The 25,065-nt window shown below is 42.5% G+C and overlaps 1 protein-coding gene across 1 annotated transcript in view; it reads left to right on the forward strand.

The window, feature by feature from the left end:
- Positions 1-25,065, forward strand: part of AFF3 (AF4/FMR2 family member 3) — a 384,684-nt gene that overhangs the window by 290,698 nt on the left and 68,921 nt on the right. Inside the window, exons 9-10 of the mRNA XM_029964773.1 lie at positions 4,333-4,384; positions 19,244-19,284. Of these exons, the coding sequence (XP_029820633.1) occupies positions 4,333-4,384; positions 19,244-19,284 (93 nt within the window). The remainder of the gene's footprint in view (positions 1-4,332; positions 4,385-19,243; positions 19,285-25,065) is intronic.

The raw sequence follows: 25,065 nt of genomic DNA on the forward strand, positions 1-25,065 counted from the left end.
TTAAGTAGGGCTATGCTAGAAGGGTCTCAGACTGGCTCCAGATGTGACAAGGGATTCCCAACTGGCTGTTGAAGACCACCTCCCCCAGACACTGCACCAGCGACATCTCCTTCCTCAGCAGCTCCTTCTTCTCAAAAGGAGAATCTTCCAGCTCTTTCAGAAACCTTTGACCTAGGCCCTGGCTCCAACCTCGTACTTCAAACTTGTTACTCCAATGTTGACTCCCAGAGGGGAAATTATCTTTCTTCCTGCTATCCCCTGGACTCTCGCAGGAGCTGAAGATAATGTTTGCCTGGGACTTGACCTTCCAGCAACAACAAATCAGGAAAAAAGACAGACAAACAAAACAGTGAAGCTACAAGTCTTAACTACTCCATTTGAGCAAGGCGATTCCCGGGCAGCCTGCAATGACCTCTCATCCCATATACTTTTGACCAGGAGCAACTCCTGGCCCTTTGGCTTGCTGGGATTAGCAGGAGTCTCACAGGGTCCCTCTGCAGTGCCCCACGTGGCCGCCTTGCCACTGAGCCAATGCAGTGAGCAGCTCCCAGATAAAACAGGTCAGGCTTTCTAATAAGCTATGCAGGAGATTTGGACACACAGTCACACTGAAATTGCGAGATGTTGGGTATCGGTGCCCTCTAGATGACTTTCTATTTTCCACTTCATGTAAGTAACCCCACATACCCCCTTCTTTTCCCCTGTAAATGAGTGGCCCATCACCTCAGGCTGCAACCACTTGGTTACTGGAGACAGAAACCAGCTGGCTTGTTGAAGCATTTCTCAATATCCCAAACTCATCCTAATTTCCTTTTATTATGCCTCTACCTGTCACATTCTTTGTGGAGAAAGGAAGAAATGCATTAACTAGAGTGCAGTGAGCACTCCCTCCTCAGCCTTCTACCCCTCGCTACCTCCACGACCTCACAGAGATTTCTCTAAAAATGTGTAATTAGGTTCTGCAAACTGACTTCCTGACTGTATGCACTCTTTTCAAGTGCAGAAGCCCTAAGTGGTGGTGTGTGTTTTTCAGAGCTGCTTTGAGTACCACTTCATTTTTCTAGCTTTTGTTTATGAAGTTATATTTACTTACCAGTGTCCAAGTACATCAAAGCCAGGTCCATTTGAAAAAATCTGAAAGCTCATAGATGATGTCACTTACTGGCCTGGATTTTGTGTATTCTGAAAAAGGTGTTATAGAAAATAGCTATAAATAGTCTGTGTTGAAAAGGCTGTGTTTGCACATGAGCTTGTATATGTTTGTCCATCCTTGTACTAGTTTGCCAGAATACATAAAAAAATACTGTCCTGAGCAAGGGTTGATTTAATCATGATCTAAAGTGCTCTGCTAACACAGGGTGTACCAAAGCTCATTCAGTGCTGAATCTGTGCCAAAGAGCTTTTCAGATAAATTACAAATTAATGCAATACCTCTTGTCAGCTTAAAGTATTTTTATTCTCTACTGTTCTCCCTCTCTTCAGGTGGGGTCTCCTGGTCCAGTTGTGGGCTTTTTCTTTTAACTATCATCATTTTCACAAGCTGTTGAGGAGAAACATTCCTCAAAAGCATCCATATTCAAAATTGAACTAGCCTACTTAAGACTCTTACTGCAAACTGGAATCCCTATAACACAAATGCGCCCTCCTCACCCCAGGTATGCTTCAGCCTGGGCTGTGAGAGCTGCTCTGGTGTCCGAAGAGTGTCCCTCTCCAGGACAACTTCAGCATTACCTGCCAGGTGACAGTGTGTCCTGCTCTGGCTGTAGCTTTGTAGATGAAGGTTGAGGGCCTCCCTGACAGTGAAAGCAGTCTGGGAAGCCGTTAAGACTTTCAGGCAGAGAGATTATACCTGCTCAGCTCCTGCCTTTCCATGGTAGACCCCAACACTGGCAAGCTGTCTTAACCTGATACATCCTTGTGACAAATACATGGATCAGGCTGACCAGGTCCCACTCTGGGGAAAAAAAGCAAGCAAGCATTCTATGATGACCTGCTTTTTCCTATCCCCAGTGTTAGGAGCTTGTTTGTACGCTGATGGTAGTTCCAAAAGGGGCCATGAGCCCCAGGCAGGCAGTGCTTTTCTTGGAGAGCAGTGCTTCTGAAATGAGAAACAGACAGGGAAAATAAAGACGGACTAAAACATACAAGCAAGGAGAGTTCGGTGGGCCAGTGCCATGGTTTCTTGTTCCTTTTGTGTGGATGGTACCTGACTGCATACCTTAGTGCCCACTTCCACACAACCCAAAGGCTTCGAAGATCATCCTAGTTGCTTCTAATCACAGGGTCGCAAAACACTTTTTTTTAATGTTAATACAAAAATCCAGGACACTAATAAATACATACAACTATCCAGAACATTTCATTATACACTTTTGATTTGCCCACCTCCATTTAGGAGAAAAACAAAATTGCTAAATCTAAAATACTGTTCTTAACTACCACATTCATGCACTCAAACTGGCATGATTTAAGTCCAGCCAGCAACGAAGTACAGTTGAGCGAAGAGCAGACAGTGACACCCTGACTGTTCTGCTTTTCACACAGTAAGCACACCTCTTTCTGATTAAATCACTATCAGTGCAGATTTCGTCACCCAGTGCCCAATATCAGATCTGAACTTTCTGTTTTCAAGCTCTGTTTTCTCAGGGATGGGAGATCCCTGAGATCTAACTAAAAAGATGAGCAATTATAAGGTTGTTTGAATCCCTGTAAGTGTTGGAGCCAAAGACAGTGTGGATCTTGCAGTGTTTAGAGGAAGCTTTGCCTCTCTGACATAGTTTAGTTCCTGGGAGCCATATCCTTTGTCATCATACCTATCCTGTTTGCCCACTTCTCAGCAGGGCTTGTTAGCTGGGTCAGTGGCTGTATTGATATGGCCATCAGAGTTTTTGCTGACTTGGGAGATGGCAGAGAGAACTTTTTCCTAACAGCAGACTTCCAGATAAAACATAGCAAGTCCTGCTGTGAGATTGTCAAGTCCCTCTAACTCAGTGGGTGTCCTATATATTTGAGGTGTCTGCATTGCAACAAGACTTTGCTGAATTCAGTATGTTGACTTTACAGAAGAAAAATCTTGGCACAAGCAGAAGGAAATGGGGGGGGGTGGGGAAGCAAGATGAGATGAACTAGCAGGAGTTTCTGCTCTGACCCCCAGTCCTGTTCTTATACACCTACGTTCCCTGAAAGGTGTCGTGGGGAAATAGGGAAGCAGCTGTGACAGCAGCAACAAGCAGAGACTTTATGTACAGCAAGGAGCTGAGGAGAGGGTGGTTCGTCTCAGCACTCTTTCAAGACACAGCACACCATGTTGCCCATGTAAGAATCATGCTTTTCAGGCACACTCTTGGAAGATCTAGGCACAAGTACAATGAGGTGGTTTGAAATTACTACATATGTCTTCTTGAGATATTTACACTCCGGGGACCACCCACGTCACAGGATGTGTTTGAATTGCTCCCCAAGCTTTCTTCTGGAGTCGAGATGAAATTACAGATTCTTTTTTCGCAGAATGCAAGAAAAATTAGCAACTTTCTGAATTATTACTATTATTACAGAGGTATTTTTCAAAAATAGGTCCCATTATTGAAGACCTTTTAAGCACTGGGGGAAGTCTTTGCACCTCTTCAACTCCTTTAAATGCTGGTTAACCTTAGCTTGTAAAAAAAAATGCATGGAGGGAAAAACAGATTCTTCTTCTTTGTGAACCAGTTTAAGCAAGTTGAGGAAAGGATATGGGAAGAGAGGATGAAATCCCCATTAGAAAAGATGCATTATTTTCTATGTTTACATGACAGTGAAATCCTTGTGGATACTCTTGTGCGGAGACAATATATTTTAGTTTTAATTGTTTCAGTCAATGTCAGTTTTGCATCAAACGTGCAATAAAGTAAAAGTGGCCTTTGGGAAACGTCACTGAACCTTATTTTCTGCTGCAGTACTGCCAGTGTAAACATCTACTTCTGTTTTGTAAACTCAAAGCCAAATGGAGAAAAATTTTCCTTGCAGAAAGATTACTGACCTGTCAGCATCAAAAATATTATTTTTAGCATATAAAAATTGCTTGTCAGTGTTTGTAATAGCAAGAATCTTTGCAAAGTCCATTATTACTCTAGTAAACATTTTCCTTTAGGCAGCAATAGTAGGAAATTTATTAAGAAGTTAGCTGATAGCAACTGGATAAGAAAAAAATACAGTGTCACAGTTACAGAGTTATTGGGATAAAATATATTTCCTTTCTATTTAAATTATTAAATGCTTACAGTAGCTCTGAGAAAACATCAGATGTAAAGCATTTTTGGTAAGTTACAATTTATTCTACTGCTTACTTTCCAGAATGCTAGAAGATGACCTCAAGTTAAGCAGTGATGAAGAAGAGAATGACCAGGTAAGAACCAGACAACTAGCATGTCACTTGTAGCATGTTTCATGTCGAGACTGAGCTACTGCAAATATTTTGCTAATGCTTTTTCAAAACATACATAGAGGTTATCAAAATACATGGCAGTACTGTAACTGGAGTAACAGATGTTGCTTCTCGGAGCCAGGCTCCATGTGCTAACTGCAGGATTGGTAGGGAACAGTCTGCACTGCTCTTGATTTATTACCTTCATGTGACCCAGAAGGTTTTTGTATCAGCTTCCTTCTGATTTGAATTTGTTTTGTTTTAAAGATCAGCCAAGGAGGGGAGAAACTGGAATTCTGGATTAAGGGTTCAAGCCAAACTTTTGCAATCATGAGATGGCCTCAGGGATTAGCTGCTGGGCTGCTTATCTCTTACCTGCCTCTGGCATCCCCCCAGCCCTGACCTCTTCTCTGAGTATTTTGGTTCTGTCTCAGCATGGTCCGTGCTTGCTAAGAAAGCTGAAGGGAACTGAGAAAAAGCCTTGGCTGTGCATTTGGTTCACTCCGTAACACAGTAATTAGGGCAATTGCCTGTGTTTTAAAGACCCCAGACTACCTGACTGGCAGCAGATACATCATCTGAACTTTTCTATGTGTCAGGAGAGCTGGGTTTTGTTGGGAGGTGTCTCCCAGTTTTTCCTTAAATTATTGCTGTGTTTTGTCTAAATAATTAAGAACTCAGTAGAATAAGGCTGAATCTTGACTTTCCCATGACCAGCTGAGTGCCTTGATGCCAAGCAGTGCTATGCCATGCTCTCTCTTTGTCAGTATACTGGCATGGGTGATTTGGTTGGGGATGAGAGGCCAAGAGCCACTTTGGTTCCTTCTTGCCCTAAAATGCATGTCCTGTGCCTTCACCACACAAGAGCAGTACTGCCCCTGGTTGCATCTCACAGATGGATCCAGACTTGGATATAAAATGGTTTTCTGTCCTGGTTTTGGCTGGGATGGAGTTTGTTTTCTTCCTAGTAGCTGGTACAGTGTGACTTGGATTCAGTATGAGAATAATGTTGATAACTCACTGATGTCTCAGTTGTTGCTGAGCAGTGCTTACCCTAAGTCAAGGACTTTTCGTTGTCTCATTCTCTCCCAGTGAGCAGGTGCACAAAAGGCTGGAGAGCTGGTGAGAGATCATGGCCAGGACAGCTGACCTGAACTGGCCAAAGGGATTTCCCTTTGGAAAGGGAAACATCATGTTCAGTACATAAACTGGAGAGAGTTGGCTGGGAGACACCAATTGCTGACTGGGGATGGGCTGGGCATTGGTCACTGGATGCTGGGTAATAGTACTGTGCATCTCTTGTCCTTTCGTGGGGTTTATTTCTTCTGGTTTTGTTGTCTCCCTTTTTATTGCAATTATTACTGTAATATTATAACTCTATTTTATTTCAACTGTTTTTATATCAACTCAGGAGCTTTATAATTTTTTCTTCCTCTCCTCCCCATCCCACTGGGGTGGGGGGGAGTGAGCAACTGGCTGCATGGTACTTCGTTGCTGGCTGGAGTTAAATCAGGCCAGTTTCAAATATGATTATTTCAGTCATGGGTAACTAGAGTTATCTAGACTTGAAATTCAGGATCTTAGACAAATAATTCTAGGTATGTAGGCATGAAGCTCTTCCAGGGTTTTCTTTAACTCTTGTTATTAGATGTCTCTATTTTACAATATATTCCAAACAACAGGTAAAACAAAACTTTTTAATATTTATACTAAACCATTTTTTCATCTATTTTGAGCAAGACTTCTTGGTGTTAAGAAGATTCAGCATGTAGATTTGATTATTTACATATTTATACCATTTCTTTTTGTTTAACGTATTTCATCCTGAAACACTTCACATTTAATTACTCTTCCTGCTTGTCTAGATAGTTTAAAATACAGCTCATAGACAGCATAGGGCAGAGTAAAGTGAGGGACGGAAGGGATGTCTGAAGAATAACAATAGCACACCAATGTACCGTGGTGCTTCCAGCAAGGGGCTGAGTGGGAGGGGAGGGGCGAGCGGGTGGCCAGGAGAGATGGTTTGTCCTTCAGGCAGGGAGATGGGATCCTGAGTAATGGATGTCAGAGTGGAACAAGCTGGCAGAGCCAGAGAGATGAAATTCTAGTTTGCTTCATAGCAAGCAGAAAAGGACATGTGAAAGTGTTTATTGTGCATAAAGAACATTAGTAGGTTTAGGTAAAGAAGGGATTGTGGAAAAATAGCGCTATTCAGGCATGCGCACATGGTGCCTTTGGTTTAGCACTATGACTTATAATTTTTAACATCTTCCATGTGCTTGGATTGCTCAGTGTTATGTGTGCTACGCAGGGTCTCCCCTCGGAAACCAGGGCTTTAAGTTGCAGCTGATAAAGCCTGGGTGTTTCACCTCAGTGCTCAAACAAGCTCCACAGAGCCAAGACAGAGCTTGCCACCCATGCAGCAAAAAGCAGGACTGAGATCCCATTACTCACTTCTAATCATCACAGGCCTTAGCATGAGCAACCTTTGGAGATTACTTATTTTGTCCCCTTTCCTAGTCACATTTTTTTTCTGACTTGACCCTACAGACAAAGATCTTCCGGAGGCACAGGCTGGCTCCTGCTCTATGAAATGCTTTGCAGAACCTCAGCTGAGACTTGCAGGTTTGCTTAAAGAACAGTCCTAAATAAATATGCCTGGTGGATAAACAAAACACTACGTTTTCATCCACCTAGCAGGAAATAGACCCAAAAAAGAATAACACAGACCCTCTCTGCCATCAAACGCTCAGATGGGAACATGGATCTGTGTTTAAATGTCAGTAGGAGAACTTGTTTCCTTTTACTTCCTAACTCAGAGGCTCTTTAGTCTCCTATCTCCTGAGCTTGGGAACAGTAAAGAAAGAAACCAAAGATAAATGGATAAGAACAGCACATGAGGCATTCCCAGATATTCCTCATGTAATTCGTTAACCTTTGAGCAGTCAGACTCATTCAATTAGTCCAGTTTCTCAAAGAGCTGAAGGTGAGCTGTACAAAAATTGGGAAGCTTTTCATTTCGCTGATTTATAAATGGAGAAGTTTAGGGGAAAGACTTTGAAAGCTTTGGAGGAGATTTTGCATTTACATCTGAAATTGCCAAGCAGCAAACAGGAAGTTTCTGAAGCAATGCAAAGGTGCTTCTGTGCTCCCAGGGCTGGCATTTGAAGGGCTGTGACTGACCCAAGGAATGTGAGCCATGGATGAGGGAGGCCAAATGCAAGACAGAGACATGATTAAGTGCTTCAAGACTGCAGTGGGCAAAGCATTCCCAGCCCTTCCCTCTGTACCAGCAATTAAGGTAGTGAGATTCACAGACCCAGGAAAAGAAAAAGAGGCTTGGTTTGAGCTGAGTATGTGTGCACCCACAGTAATTATATTATCCACACATATTAGTCTCTTAATTTTAATTACATAAATGTATTTTTCCTCTTTAATGAGCATAGTTTATCCATTTAATCTGATCATTTCAATTTTACAGGCAGTGATCATAGGATCTAATATGCAGAGAGAAAATTTCCTGTTGGCATATTTTACACCACACAGATTGAAGAAAATACACTTTTTAATCCTCAATCAATATCTGAAGAGCATGCAATTAACAGATACCAAGGTAGTTAACATAAATCTGCAAGTTAAAGAGCCAATTCATTTTGATTTATAACACATAGAGTAATAATTTCATCATCATCTCTCCCAGAAAGCATCTGAAGCTTTGTAGCATGAAGGTGTCAAAATTGTACTTAAGATTGTTCAGAGTGCTGAATTGTAGTGGTTATTGCCTTTTGGTTCTTTGAAGTGTGGCATAGCACATGAAACAGTCCCCATTATAATATACCCTGCTCTTCTCCATAGAGGTCACTGGATAACTTATATCAGTCTTGGGTGAAATATTGAAAGGAGATTGTCAATTGTAATATGAACAATTCTCTTTTTCCCCCCCACTTGTCCTTTTACAGCATGAACATTTTGTAGTAGAAAGTAGTTCTTTTAAGGGGAAAAAGATCCCTGGCATCATCTGTGCAATTCATGTCACTCAATAGCCAAATAAATTAACTGACTGGTACGCATACATGGAATAATAATCTAACATATTTTTGCAACCCAAGTCTGTTTCCTTGTATGCATTTTTTTCTGTGCAGGATCAGGTTGGTTACTGCTGAAGTTTTGTGGCTGTGAAAATTTATTACCCACAGAGTCAATCTGCATTCTGGCTGCCAAGTCTGAATAAATAGAGTCATTGTGCTTGTGTGGAATATGTAACCAAAGTTCATCGAGTCAGCTTGACTTTCACATCCCATGGGATTCATAAAAGCCAACACCCTGGTATGTGCTCTTGATTCCTGCCAAAATTTTGTAAAATTGTATAAACAGAAGTTGAAGAAGCAATCATAACACACTCCCAGGAACATGGCTCTGCACTCCAGCCCTGGCTGATCTCAAAAGGGAAGACACAACTTCAATACTCTTTTTTTTTTTTTCAAAGAAAAAAGAGCAGTATGACTATGCTCCTGTGTGAGCAGGTAGATGTGGGAGCTAAAAATGCCCCCCCACAGAGTGCACAGGGAGGCAGCAATCAATCCTCTCAGGTTCCTTGATTTTGCTCATGTGCCCTGCACTGAAGGAAGAGAGCAGGCAGCATTTGCCTGCAAGCAGCTGCCCTCCTCAAAAGGGACAGGTACAGACTGGCCCTGTGGGGTCTGAGTGGTGTGAGCAAAACCAGCCCTTCCACAGGCAAGCCAAGGCAAACAGAAAGCCATGTGATTTCACAGGAGACCTCGGGGGAAGAGCAGCCTCAAGAAAGTTCACAGCTTCAGGACAGTAACATAAAAGTCTTGTCAGTTTGGTCTGGCTGGCCACCCAAAGCCCCACAGGGTGATGGCAGCCCACCCAGCCTGGTGCCCTCATGAGGATCCTGGGGTTGCCTCCCATGGCAGCCTAGGGACAGTGAGGGTGGGTTGCTGGCCCTGGGAGATCTGTCCATGCTTCATTATCACCCTGGTCATGGTTGAGCCATGAAAACTGATATTGAGTTTACACCCACAGCTCCCCATTTCTTTTCCTACATTTCTTTTCCATCGCGTATGCCCTGAGGGTTACCGAGGCTCATCACTGGAAATGCATCTTTCCGGTAGGACTGTCTGCAGCACAGACATTTCAGACAAGCCAAATCTGTCCTGTCATTGCAACAGGACAAAGGTCCATCTATGTGGTCAGTGGCAATTGGTGTGGCCATGTGCCTACATAAGTAGCATTAGGAAATTATTAATTTTTTTAAATCATAAAATCTTGTTTCATTTCCTTAGTGGTACTCAGAAACAAGTGAGTAAGAATGTATGTTAAGACAATCTGTTTAATATGTAGAACTTTTCCCTCTCAATTCTGGATATGGACTGATAATCAACAGTAAGATGAAAATTATCCTGAAATGAACAGTCATGCATCTACCTTCTTCCAGAAGGAATAATTCTTAGTAGAGACTTTAGAAGCAGTACTTCTACCTATGAAACGTGATATTCCAGCTAATGTGAAGGCATCTGTAATGAATTCTGAAACAAATTGAAAAAGAAGCAAAGCTTTCTTTTTTAAGACCTCTGTTAGGACAGCACTTTCTGAAGACAAAGATCAGCTCAGCAGAGCATCAAGGCAGGTATGTCTAGAGAGAAGAGTTATATTGGAAAAATTGTAACACACCACTGCATAACCCTGTTCATCATTAGAACTACTGTTAGATAGTGCTAATTGCATTCACATATGCCATGTCCAAATATTTTAACCACATTAAGTCATTTTATTGTTGTGCTCCCTTTTATTCCCTTCTTCATCAGTGCAATACTTGATGCTTGATCAGAAGGGAAAATGAGTGAAAAAAGGAGATGAGAACATTCAGTCCTGGAAAAAAAAAGAAAAAGCACAGAGCCTGCATCATTTCTGCAAATGATTTTTCCCTCAAAAAATGCTCTGATAAACTTGGAGGAAAAAAATCTTTGTGGTGAGAAGTTTCTCACTCCACTGAGCACAGAACACTTATTTCATGAAGTCTGGCTACATAAGAATCTGACTGCAACCAAAACTGCACAAATCAAAGATAAGCAAAAGTGGAAAAATTAAGTTTTGGGTAAAAGAATAGCCATCACTTCAGGTTGTTTTTTACTTAATCCAAATGTTCTGTTCAGCCCCCTGTCACTATAACGTGAGTGTGTTTTTAAACTGGAGGAACAGCCACTGTAACAGCCTTACTTAAGTAAGTCTATTATTTCCTATGTATTAAAGAAGCAATCCTTTTGGTATCCAACTTCGCTAGAATCCAGAGTAAGATTTAAGCCAGCCGAGCCAAATTCTTTTTTGTGGTTTGCCAGCTCTTATTTTAAAATCTCTGTGACATCTAAATTTGCACTTCCACAAGGCATGACAAGAAGACCAAGATTGCCTCACTGAAACTGTCAGATGAAACAAAATAAGAGCTCAGTCTTGTCCTGCCAAACTTGGCTCACATCACTGACTGTCTTACAAAGTCAGATTCAATGTCTGGCAGGCAGGATCAAGCTCTAAATTTGAATGCCACCACCATGAATGACAGTGAAAAAGGTTAGAGATCAACTTGGTTCTTGGACGTGCCCAAAATTTGGGAACATTTGAACACAGCACACTGATCTCCATGCTCCTCAATAGCAAACCTCTAAAAATAGACAGGAAAATAAACTTAAAGTACACTAAGCTAAGTTTTAGTAGATCTCCAAAGCTTGCCCTTTTCCACTGGTATCCCCTTTTCCCAAGACTAACAGTTTCTCTCTGTATCTACCATAACATCCTTAACCTCATCTTCTTGAAGTCTTTGGTTAGAACTTTTCCCCCTTGTGAACTGGAATTGCTGTTCGAGCATCTGTTTTGACTGGGGTGGGAACATATCCCAGTGCAATCAATTCAGAATTGCTGGCTAACTTGAGGCATAACAAAGGATTTGATCCCACATATCCAGGCTGTCTTTCCCTTGTCCCCATCTCTCGTGAGCCCTCCAGCCCACGTGCCACTCAAACGTGGCCGCAGAGCGTCTGTTTGCCTTCAGGCAAATTCATTCCAGTGTGCCTTTAAGAGAACGGTTAAATAACCAGCAGTCACAAATAATTTAGAGCACAAATTAGTGCCATTTGTAATACTGCAGCTATTAAAAGGTGTAAGAGGAGAACCCATCCTGTTTTGTATCTCTCTCACACGTGGGCACATACATGCACACAACACAGATTCCCAGCCTCTCTAGGAGCTGCCTGTTGCTTCCTGCAAGGCAGAAGGTCAGGCTCACTTCACTCCCCTTGGCCTTTCAGCTCGGGCTGGGGTAGTGTCAGCATGAGAATCTGTGTGGAGGAGAGGTGGCGCACAGAGATGGATGGCAACAGACACAGAGAAAGAGGTATCTGAGAGCATGTCAGAAAACAAAATGAACACAAAAGGAGAAAGGGATTGAGGGAATAAAAAAGAAATTAATGAAGAAAAGAAATTGCAGGGGAAAAGGACATTATAAAGAAAGTAGCAGCTATATTAGAACATGATGAGAAATAAGTAAAAAGACGCAGCAGTCAATCCATCAAAACTAGCATTTAAGAAAAAGAGGCTAAGGAACCATTGCCACAATTTCTCCTGCACCTAGGATGAAATCTGTCTCCTCTGAGGTCATTGAGAGTTTAGCCACTCATTTCAATCAACCTAGGATGTTACCCCGTTTTCTTTTTTATTTCCTAGCACAATCCAAGCAGATACTTGGGTAGTAGCAAATGCATCTTAGGTGGCTGACATAGCACATCCCTGGGAAGAGTTACCACTATTTGGGGAATTTAGGCTTGTATTTCACCTATTTTCACATATATGGACTTTTGTGGGGAAAAAAAAAAACTGCTTTAATTTCTGAGCTTTCAGACTTCCCAATAAATCTTGTAAAGCCTGTGGCACAACACTGGCAACTTTTGTCTGTGATATCCTAAATGCTAGCAGCACTTCAACCAAGTTACGTTTTCCTGGATAAGGAGACTACTTCTGTGAAGACAGAGGAGGTGTTCCATTGCTTTGTTTGCAATGACTGAGACCTTCCTCCAGTGGCATTGGAAATTAACCATTTTATTAATGTAAAATACCAAGGATTTTTCTTCTGCTCATCTCCACTGAAAAAGATTAAAGTTAACTCGTCTGCACTGAAACCCTGCATGGTTGTTGTGGCCAGACTGCAGGAAAAATCTGAACAGATGCAGGACAGAAGACTCAGCATTTACAGATCTGAAAAATTCTCTGTATGGTTAATACCCATGCTGATTATACATCAATTTGGAGATCCAAATCACTTAACAAGAATTAACTGCTTAATACAATGCCCCTGAGAGGTATTTAGGTAGAGCTAAGCAAGAATTATTGTCTCTGTAGAACTGACAAGGGAGACTGAGACTGAGATGCGGCTTGTTTGAAGCCACATGGCAAGTCAGCTGCAAAATCAGGATTAGTGCTTGGGTCTCACTCCCAGGTGCCATGTTCAAGTCACTAGACTGTGTTGCCACTGAAGATTAATAGGGATTAATGAGCAAAGTAGAAGAGAAAGAACAATGTATGCCAAAAATATAATAATAAAACTCCAGGGTGAAAAATGGGTACTGAGGTGTTGAAAGGCCCAGAGAAATCATGAAATCCAGAACGAGTTTTACATTTTCTTAAAAGATGTGGCTCTGATGATAACCAACTCCAAAATGGGATGGAAGGGAGACCCTTTTAAATCTTACAGCCTGTAAATCTTATGAAAATATGAACCAGACAGTGAAAATCACATTCATACATTTATATTGCAGATTTACCGAGAAACACTCAAGCCGCGGTTTACATGTGATTGTAAATCCCCCAGAAATCCACACTGGAAGACAATCCTCAAACAAAGCCCCTAGGAACAGTGAGTAGTACAGAATAATGCAGTGAGAGAGGGCATGTTAGGAATCACTTATGATAAATTGCCTGAGCTGAGCTCCTCAGGCAACTTCTTGTGGCCACAAGATAGTCATGGGCATTTAGACAGGGCAAGTCTGTAGGTGCAAGAGGTTTTCATTAACCTGTTTTCAGCCCTGATGAGAGAGAGCATCATTGCAACGCTGTGCAGCTCTGCACTCTTCAAGGAGAACACCAAAAACTGGACAGGGTTTCAAGATGAGGGAGAACGGTGCTTAACATGTTCAGAAAACATGCCTTGGAGTGAAAGATACCCACGCAATGAGCTGAGCTTGTCTGAAGCAGGGCCAGTGGCTGACTTGATCACAGTCTATAAACACCTACCCAGGGAGAGGAGCTATGAGGCTGGAAGGCCGCTCTGTCTCAGAGGCAATGGTCTAACTTTAGCACAAGAAGATGTTTATAAACAGAGTTAAACTAACCTCACATCTTAACACAGAAGGTGAAAAACTGTGCGTGTGGTTGGACTGAGGTGGGTTCACTATAAGAGGATTATCCAGAAGTTTTGCTCTGGGTCCACAACAGCATCCAGATCTGAAGCAGACAAAAAGCTCTGGAGAATCCTATAGCCCGAGTTACAGCATGCAATGAGGTTGTGCCCTTCACAAAATTTTCTTCCCAGCTTTGCCAGCTTAGGAATAAACTGCACTTAAGCTAAAACAAACAAAACCTTAGGAAATTAAAACAGAATCAACATGGAAGACATATGAAGAGTGAGACGTGAAAGAAGACAGATATAAAAGCATTCTTTCTGGTCTGGTTCCCAAATGGCAGTATATAGTAATGACATCTTGGCTTGGAAAAAGCGTGTCTACAGCTCACCAACTGTGGTCCAAGACAGGGTGACATCCAAAACTCTGGATGGTTGATAATATGACTTAGAGCATAAATGGTTCACTGCACAGTTCCAGAGCAGCACCTACCACCCAAGGAAGAAAACAAAATCCTCCAGAAGCAATGCTATTTACTCATGAACAGGCAGCACGTATTGCTACACTGTCACCAAAGAAATGGTTCGAATTCTCACCATGTGTACCCCTGTGCCATCTCACTGAAGTCTCTGGTATAGCTCGTGTAACTCCATACAATCGCTGTAGCAGAGCTGTCCCACGATAACAGCAGTTAATCCACAGAACAGGCAAAATGGAAAGCAAAATCTCTGAATCTGCCAACAGTGAATTTATTGGCTTTTATTTGCCAAAGCTGCCATGGGTGAAGTATAGGAAAATGCATCCACAGTCAGCCTGCAGTGCCTCCAAGACAGTCTTCCAAGCCCAGCAGAACATACTTCAATAGTTCTCTCATTTGTTTCTTATCCCAAAATGCTTGTGAGCCCAGCAGTTTATGAAACAATCCTTTTATAACAAATAAATAAAAAAAAAAAAGAGGGGTTTCTGGGGACCACTCTTAACACTTCTGTATCTCCATCTCAATAGCTGTATTCAACCCGTTCTGCTCACTGCTTAGTCCCAATTACAATAAAAGTATTCAATTTCCTCTCTGATTTCCCTTCAACAACAGATTGCAACTTGTGACACTTTAAGCTAATTTTGGTAGCTCATTTAACACACACTGAAACCTGAATATGTTCCCAAGCTCTGGCTCATTACAATAAGGGATGGAGAAAGGAGATGAAACCTCTGGATATCGAGAACCTGACCATGATTACTGCCGGCTGAAAACTTGGTTTGTCCTAGCAGTCTTGGAGTACAGCTAGAATCTTTAGTGAATGATTAATGGACTATAGGCAGATCAATGAAAGTCTGCCCTAAATGTATTTGAACCAACTTGGGTGAGAGTCAGAGAAGTCTAACCAGCCAGTATCCTGTAATTTGCAACTTGATGTAGTGAAACAGCATAATTCATCTCATTTACTGTGGCTGGTTTCTCTAACCTGAGTGGTTATTTTTTTCCCTTCCCTGCTTCCTACTCAGCATTAAAGTTATTATGTGGTAAGTTGGCCTCCAACATCCATTTTCATATTGAGGAGAACCTTCCTCCATTGGTAACCCCTCTGAGTCCAAGAACTGAAAATTCAGGTTTATATTCATTGCTGGTGAATATACTCAGCCACTTATCAAGAGAATATTAAGCTTCCCATAAAGCACTTTACAGTGATAAGTCTTGGAGATATTTAAATTCTGTCACCAATATTGAACTTCAACATTATTTCTTATCCCTGATTTCTGTAACCAGTACAGTCACTTACTTCCAGGAATAACAAAGACTGTAGAACATATTCTCATCTTTCTTGCTGGATGATGAGTTGGCCTCAGTAAAGTTGTTAATGATGTAAAATAAAATGCAAATTAAATAGCACAATCAAAATCTAGCTATTAAAAAAATAGGCAGGCAGTATATGATACTAAGTACCATCCTTTTGCTTACATTGTTAGATAGATAATACCAACATATTATAAATATAATAAATCACAAAGAGCTGTTTCTGTAGTCATGAGTTTCTCAAACTATGGGTCATTACCTCCATGGGGATTCAGGAATGAATTTGAATGGGGTCACAAAAAAACGGTTAGCAAGAAGTGAGGGCACATATTTCCCCCTAAGTTGAGCAGCCTAGTCTTGTGGCAGGGGAACAGGAGAGCAGACTGTAATTAGTGGCTGCAAGTATTTATACTTGCTAGGGAACTGCTAACTACCTTTAATTACAACAGCTCACTTTCTCCAGGAGAGGGAAGCAATATAGGCTAGAATTAAAATTGCTGGATAGTTGCTAACTGCCTTTCATTGCAGGCAATAGATCTGTTTCTCCAGGGAGGAAGAATAAACTTGTGACTGGATCTTATTCCCCCATCATTTAGAAATGGGGCCATTACCAACTCAGGGAGTCACACAAATATGCAATCAAACATGGTTGTATTTTGACTGTAAGAAAGAAATCAATAGTCTCATTTAGAGAATGTGTGACCACCAGGCAAAGACTGAGGCACCCCATGCAATCTGCATTGCATCTTGGTGAAGAAGGATATTTATTAAAGGACTTAAAATGAGAGGGTAATTGAAAAAGTAGAATGATCTCACTGAAAAGCATTTGTGCACTTCTCTCTGCTGCCCTGCCTGTCATCTGAACTCACTTTCTTGCCCAGAAGGGAATCATCTTTTCAAAGCTGTCAGCAACTGGATGCACCAAGCTGGAAACTGAAGATTGGCACTTGAGGCTGCAGTCCCACACCATGTGTCCTGGCTCAATTAGCACAATAAAAGTCTTCTCCTCTTCCCTCTTGAGGGCAGCTTTCCTCAAGCCTGGAAGAGAAAGTATCCAGCACTTCTCCCTCTCAAAATTAGGGATTTTAGGGAAATAGAACAGTGATATGAACCCTACATCCCATGTTAGGGGTTTTTAGTGTCATCAAAGTCCATTTTTGCTTTCCTGAGGTCTCTGCAATGTCCATGAAGCCTGTGGCTGCAGGGCACACTTCAGTGCCTTCTGGCTACCACAGACACCATGTGCCTTGCTCCAGGAGTGCTCTGCAGCTCCAGACAGGAGTGGAATTGATGTCAGGTGAAAGCAACCCTGCTGATGGACATGACCATACATCAGCAGCAAAGGTCTCTGCTGCACTACCCCCATGATCCCATTCCTATTCTCACACTGCACCCTGTGATGTGACATCTTCTCCCTGGGGAAGCAGCTCAGAAAAGTGATGCAGATTAAAAATAATAAGGGGGAAATGAAGGGGGGGGCGTAAATTAGGAAAACTGTTCTTTTTTGGCTGAATCAGTTTTCCAACCTATTGTATTGTACAACCACATGAGCACCTGTGGTGACCTGAGCCAAGAGTGGGAAACATGGTAAGCGGCTTAAACAGCACTGCCACGTAGTGGCTGCATGTGAGGGAAAGACTAGCCCTAGCTGCTGGTGGAAGAGGAGAAGGAGAGGTGACCTGAATGAATGGTGTCTGCACAACTTGGCCATGGAAAAGGGCTCTGATAGTGCAAGGAGGCTCCTGAGTTTTGCAGGCAAAAGTGTAACATAGCACAAGCCTCAGCATCAAAGCTGCGCAACTTGAAACTCCAAATGCACATAGCTTCCTGCTAGCGAGGGTGATTAGGTGTGGGAGGAGGGGAACCTGTGTTGACCCAGGGTGTTAAAGAAGAGGTTAAGCCGTAAGTCATTCTGAAATCTAAGATCTGGGTCTCTCCTGTGCTTGTGTGCAAGACGTGAGATGAAATTGTCCTAATGAGGCCTTTTGGGGAGGAGATAGGAAGAATGATGCCACCCCATTGGACTGGAGAGTGGCAGCTCTCTATTTAAAGACTGTCCCGTACTCAGTGGCTGGATGGCATGGATGGTGGTGTATCTAAAGAGCATGCAAATAGTATGACCTACTGGAAACAGTGAAAAATACCAGACTCACCATATTATTTTCCTAACACTGAAAACAGTGTGTTCATGGCACACTCCTGCTGAGGTGGTAGGACTTTCCAAGCCCTTCCCACAGGTTCTCTGCCCACTGCAGAAGGTCAACACTAAGGAAAAACCCTCCTGCAAGCCATTCCACTCTGTCTTCTGACAATTTGATATGTGGCACATGGCAAACTACATCACCCCAGGGAACCCAGGAGGCACAAGTTATTCCAGAAACTTCACAGAGCAGAAATACTGATTCAAAAATCAACTGGAAACTCTTCCCACTCCTGTCAGATCTTCAGGGATCCATTCTGAGGATCTTTTCACACCTTTTTTGTGAAATGCAACATAACTGCAACCACAAATCAGGTTCTATCAAGTTTTCCTTTGCAACCTGTCAGAAACATTTTGACAATCCAGAAGGGTTACCTCCATGCTCTCTAGTGCTGAGCAGGATGCCTGTAAGCCATCTACCTCTTTTGGGAATAAGGATGCAGCCCCCAGCCTGGAAAGCCAAGAAGAACAGTTTCAAAACGTATTTACTAGTAACTGCAATGAGAAAATCGATGTTTAATTCCCTGCCCCTTGAGTCTCCATAAGTCATTCTTAGCTCTGTGTACCTTCTGTGCCATGTGAGGCACAGCCTGGACAGGTACAGCTGGGAAGAGGACACTCTGGACAGCTCCAAGTAGAATGAAGGCTTTAAGGCGGATTTTCAAAATGTTATGGATTTCATCTTTGCTTAGCAGCTGGTTACTGTGCCAAAGCCATGAATCACATCACTTGAAGTGATTGAAGGAGGGGAAAGAATAATAATAATAAAGTGGCAAACTAGCTCAGGGATAGGCTTGGGAGTCCTATTAAACTTGAGAGGCTACAATTTCTATTCCCAGACCTTCTGGTTAACACAAGAAAAAGCATCATGCTTCCCCACCCCATCGAAAGAGTTGTACTAGGCAAAAACTGAAGAGCAAACCAGCAACAGGTCAATCCTGTACTGTGTAGGCAAACGCTGCCAGCAGATTAACATGGCAGCACTCAGGAGAAGTCTGCAGCAGCTCTGGCAAGCTTTGCAAAATTTATAATTCATCGCAAATGGAACAAAATATGTGATGTTTGTTTCTGTGGAAGAATGGGAGGAGACTAATGGTAAAGGAGAGGGAGTGGGAGTGCGGAAGCGGGGAGAGGGGAAAGCAGAGAACCAAGCCCTGGCGAGTTTTCAGGGACCCGCAGAAAAAATTGTGTAAATGAGTAGTTCAGACCTCAAATACCATGCAGTGCTTTGACAATCTTCTGGGTTTTGGCATTTTAAACAAAGTGTTCTTACATTTACTAGACTGGAATGCCATTTGACTATAGACTCTCTGCTACTTTGCTTGTACTTTAACATTTTGGACACATGACAAAAATGTGTGTAATGCATTTTTTAAAGTGTTGATTGTGCTCGTAATTTTCAAGTCAGAATATAAAATAAACATCTCTGCCCTTTCTTCCAGCAGGCAGCACAGAGATCTGCTCTCCGCGTTCTATCTGACAGGTACATTTTGTCATTTTTATGAACTATAAATTGCTTTATGAAACGTTGAGCCCTATTTATTGTGGCATATAACTCATAATCGGATTTTGTCCCCAAAGTATCTGTGAACTGGGATGTTAAACATTTTGCATGCTTGGATTTGTCATGCATGTGTAGAGTTTATTACTGCAAAAAATCACGGTCTTGTTGTATTTCATACAGAGTATGCAGAATGCCTTGTTGTGATACCAAACAAGAGATAAGAAACTTACTGGAGAAGGCATGAATGATGCAGTAAATTCTGAGCTTTAGAGTTTGCTGAGATATATCTGAGCTCATTTTTCAGCAATAAGTACTTCATTTATTCCGAGATGTTCTCTTTTGACTTTTTCCAAATCCTTTCTCTGGGAATTACACTTCTTTTGATGAGATCCTCTATATGGTTTATGCACAAAAACAATGCCCTTTTTTAGCCCTTAAGTTTTAAGGGATTGGTATTTTGGAGGAATGTAATTAATTTTTTCACTTCTTCTGGAACCGCAGCAGTGCTCCAGGCAGATAAGCAGGGGATCTAATCCTTAGACAGTGTTCAGGTTTTACTCAGCTCTTTTTCAAGCAAAAATCCATTAACTTCAGTGGGAAACTTGTCCAAGTGAGGAATTCAGGATTTGGGCCATAGTAAATGTTATAGTTGGGCTGTAGGTCTGCACAGGTATTTACCTTAAATGACTTTTATGAAAGAGGATTGATTGAAACATAAGGTAGCTTTCTAAGACGGTCCTGATTTCTTTTCCAGTTTTGGGAAATGGGGGAGGGAAGGGGGAGGAGAGACTGTACATTTTAGTGCCTGTGAAAAAGAACTAGCAGATTTACATTTTTCCACAAATGAGGTACTGTGTCATGCAGGCTGACACAGAGTAAATTTCCCCATGCCTTGTTGGCAGCCCCCTCTGCTCCGTCTGGCCCCCAGCCCCCCGCCTCCCTGGGAATAAGCGGTAATTGACTCTGGAAGCCAGCTCAGGCCAGGATTTCTCCAGAGCAGAGCCTGTCACTTAGGCTGAATTATATGTTGTGCATGGATGAATAACATTTCTCTCTGCTCAGAGGCTAAGACCGCCAAAATTATCGACTTTCCCTTCCCAAATTTACAAACACAGTTTTGTTTAGAATTTTTTGCCCCCCCTTTAAGGAAAAAAAAATTCCCCAGTGAAATGTATGGGATGCTGGTGAAATTGCTGGCACGGTTGTAGGGCACAGAAGTATTTGCTGTAACTGGAATGAATGGGAAACAAAGAGGAGTTGGAGTCAGCATTATGCCCCTCTCCCTGGAGGTGTGCAAACTCACCCCTAAGGCAAAGCAGATTTTGCTTTTGGTGGGGACAATACCATGACCAAAGGAAACACGGGGATTTTTTTCTCAGTATCCTTCCCCTGAGCTGAATGAGGAACATTTCTACAGAACTGCCCCTGGAGGTAACTAACAAGCCCCAAACCCTGCAGCTCACTTTCTGTCTCCCCTAGGAAGAAAAGTGGTGGTGATGGACAGATGGTCCCTACCTCATGGAAGGTGGTGAGGGAGCTGGACACAGACTGCCCTCATCCACAGGGCAAAAAGGCTTCAGTGTTAACCATCACACCTCAGTATTTATCATCAGATAAATGTCCTGTCTGCCCCTAGAAGCATGCCCAGGGACTACAGCTTTCTCACGTGCTCTGCCAGCATTCGGTGCTGGGGCACCCTTCTGCCCCGGCTTCTGGAGGGGGTGCTGGGAAGGCGGGGGTGCATCCTGGAGGTTGCCTCGCTGCCACCCCTAACCTCACTGCAGCAAGCAAAAGCAAGGGCAGGGGGCCAAAATCCCACACTGTGACAGCAGCTTCTATCTCTTTTTGGCTAAAGGGAAGATGCCTGTGATACCACTGCTCATTAGTTGTGTCCTAGTAGCAACTGAGAGCTCCCAGTCACACAGCAACACTTCCAGTACCAAGGGAGATGGCAGCTTATATAAAGCTTTCAGTAATTTTGCCCACTATTTAAAAAAAAAAATACTCTCCAGCAGTTCCTGTTGCAGTTCCTGCTTTCAGTTTCTATTAACAAGCTAACAGCTAAACTAAAAGAGGAGAAAAAAAAAAAAACAAACAAAAAGAGAGTTTTTAAACTTGTAGCCATTGATTTCTGTAGTGTATCACACTCAGTCTTGTTTTCAGAATGACACAGTAACCCCCAGCAGATTTATGTGCAAACACAAAGATTAGTGACCCAGAAGCTTGACTGAAACAGCTTTTCTGTTTCCAGAAGACAGGTTGCTCTGCACATGCACCGACTATTTTGTGAGAAAAGATGCACTGGCCCCATTAGCTTTTCGTTTCTCATGAAAAGCCTTCGGCGTTTATACAGCGCAGCTTGGTTTTAATTTTATTGTACTCTCCAGGAAAGTGGTCTAACTCTACAGATTACTCAGTTTCTGGGACAGAGAAGAGCAAGATCTTAACTCATATACCTTAATGGTATAGTGCTGGCATATTTTCAGTTGTCTGACTCTCATACCCACTGCCTGAATGGCTTTCAAATGAATAAAAATGTCTGTAACTAAAATATTCAGTGTGTTCTGTTGTTATTTAACAGTAAGCACTGTGGTTAAGCCAGGTCTTAAACTTGCTTAATCCCGCTGAGCTAAATAGATTTTATTATTGACTCCCATGGTTCCAGAACTCTGACCTTAAGGCTGAAGTTAAAAGTTAAGTTTTTTGTAGCCTGTTCCACTAACCCAGAACCACTTGCTTGCTGGATATATTTGCAGTGGAGAATGTCCAGCTGTAAATTACAGCTGTTTGCAATCATACCCAAACATAACACTCATTATTATTCTTTTGTTCTTTTTAGGCTGAAAAGCCCACCATGAGGGAGACCGCACAGTACTTAATCCACACATTAAATTTACTCACAGCTCATATTCATGTGCAAGATAAGATTTTCCATGAAGTAAAGATTTACAATGGTCCTAGGGCATTTTTATTCCTCTGGCTGCTTTTATTTCTCTGTGCTGGAGTGTAGGCCAAATGGTTCTGCGGAAGACTTTGAATGCTTAGAGGAAAGTGTTGTACCACCACTGAATTTACAAGGCAAAGATAGGTCCTCCACTGCACTGCTTGGGTGGTGCTTGGGTGGTACTTGGAGATGTGCTTACTTCCCAGGTGCAGTCTGTTCTCCTTTCTGTGTACTTACACTGGAGGATGCAGGCAGACCCCGCTAGCTCTGCCCATATGGGTCTCAGTGCAGGCATGTAAGGTATGAACCCACTCATCCCAGCAGCCATATGGCTGTGCTGACAGGCCTGCCCTTCCCAGCTGATAAGCCCTGTAAAGAGCCCAACTTGCTAGCTTACACTCAGCACCTGGTTCATATATACATGTCGTCCAGACCTCAGCTCTCAAGTACCAGCTATGAAAGCTTTTAGATTTACTTGTGCTGTTGACAGAAGGCGGCATCTCAGAACATCCATTTGGCAATGTAGACAAGCCCTGTTCATGATGGCTGGTGAACTATGCAGCCTGTCTGAGTTTCGGTCTAGGCAGAAAGGATAGTGCTTTGCATTTCCATGTAACCAGGCCTCATCTGTCCATGTCTGATCACGGTTAGGACACCAAAATGCAGGCCGTGCCAGCCATGAGCTGGTTTACCCTAATGAGACTGGCCACTAGCACTCAAGACCCTGAAGAGCTAAAAATTTGCCCCCTTGTCTACTGCAGAGGTGAAGGGTTTGGGGAGCTGAGAAGCAGGGGAGGCTCACATCTGTGGGGGGAGACACATTTGCAAGAAGAGGTGCTGCTGCATCGCCTCTTATGGGTGAGTGCATCCATTTAGCACTCAGCTGCAAGGAAAATAGAAAAGGTTGACCTGGGACAATCCAGTCCCTTCCCCTGATATTGTAAGCAGCCACAGGCTTGGTGATTAGTCCAGTGGGATGTGTAGCATGGTTCTTCTCTAGACAAAGCCACATTGAGATACACTGTTTGGGTGAGGAGGCCTGGGGAGGGACAGCCTGTAAAGTATTAAGGCAACAAAAAGAGGCAATTTAGACTTTTAATAGATCACTTAAGGCAGGGAAGGCAGCTGTCCAAGCAGCCTTAAAACTTTTGGTGGACGGTGCCAAAGTTTTCTTGTTCTCAAGTATCTGCTTGAGCTGTGATTATGCGAAGCAGTTAAACTTGTGATACCCTAAAGTAAGTAAATAGTGCTGTGGCAGCTAGCAAAAAGACTCATGTACTTCATGTCACTCACATACCTAATGTTTGTGTTGGACTGGTGTTTTTGATAACATAGCCTTTTACATCATGAGAGTTCTCCACATGAGAAGCTATGTGGTCGGCTTATCATCGACTCAGCTAGCTGGCTGGCCAGAAAGGCTTCGTGTGACAGGTCTGTGCAACCAGTGACAGTCGAGGGGAAGCCTTGGCTTGGGATAGCTGATCTGTGTCCCAGCAGACAATGACAGAACTAAGATCACGGGCTGCACAGGAGTCAAAAAGCTTGGCTGGAGAAGAGCATATGTGCACAGTGCTCACTGCCACAGAAGTAGACATGCAGCTCTCGCAGCATTAGCACATTGCTTAAGCTTTCTGGATTATCTTTGAGAGGAAAAAAGAATACCTGTGACAGGGACTATGTGGATTTATCAATTATGCCTTACATGAGGCATGTTGGAAATGCTGGTGTCTCACAGTTGCAGCCCTCTCACACAGTATAGGGTAGCAAAGGGTGGCTGCTACTTGGAATGGTCTAGAATTTCTCAGTCGTGATAGTTACAGAACTTGAAGGTGGAAGAGTAGTGACACATATTGTATACAGGATACTATTTCCAGTATTGGAGAATGTGGTGAATTAGTGAAAAGGGGCTTTAGAAGAAAAGGCTGTGTAGATGGCTTGGAGTGAAAAGGAATAGGTATCTCTGTAAAACTGGGACTCCATTTCCTTTTATTTAATTTGTAAGCAAGACCTGTAGCACTCGCCTATTAGCTGTTGGATGTTTTCCCATACCTTGGCTGTTGCCGGTGTTTATTTAGAATTATTCTACCATAGCACCGCAGATGTGATTTGGATGTATTGCTGCACGAGCAGGTGAAGCAGGGCTGTCCCAGGGAACTGTAGCAATTTTAAGCCCTACTAAATACTGAAATTCCTTTGAGGTTTAAAGAAAGAAAAAGAAAATATGTATTTTTTATTCAAGAAAGTGATGGTATTTTGCTATCATGACAGCCAAACATCTCCCAACTCCCTATGGGCAACCTCGTGCATTCTCAATGGGTGCCCAAAGATATCTGGGGGGAGACGAACAGTTCTAGTTTCCAGAAACATTTATATTTTGAAAAATATCTATCTGCTAAAAGAAAGGTCTGACTAGTAATTTCTCATGTTGTTTTTTTTTTTTCTTCCTTGGTCTTTTAAGAATCAGTGTGTGAATAATTACAGAATGAATGTGAAAGGGAAAAGAGGCAAGGTGTAGGTCTGTGGTCTTTCATATATTAGTAAGGAGAAAACAGGTCCCATTGCTGGCTGGCAGCATGAAGAATATGCAAAGTGCTATTGGGAAGAAGAGTGTATATGTGTGCAGAATATGAAGTGCCTCAGCATATGATTAACCTCTCTGGGTATGTAGTAAATAGTAGATAACTGTGATCAAAAAAGTATTCATGTGATTTATCAAACTGAGCAACTGTGCATTTTGCAGGGAAGCAAGAGGTCAATCCTGAAATCTAGGGCAAGTAGAGCAATAGGAAATTGCAGGGACTAAGAAGTTAATCATA

This window comes from Manacus vitellinus, unplaced genomic scaffold, assembly GCF_001715985.3.
Source record: "Manacus vitellinus isolate BGI_N305 unplaced genomic scaffold, ASM171598v3 scaffold_7_pilon, whole genome shotgun sequence".
In the NCBI taxonomy this organism is placed as follows: Eukaryota; Metazoa; Chordata; class Aves; order Passeriformes; family Pipridae; genus Manacus; species Manacus vitellinus.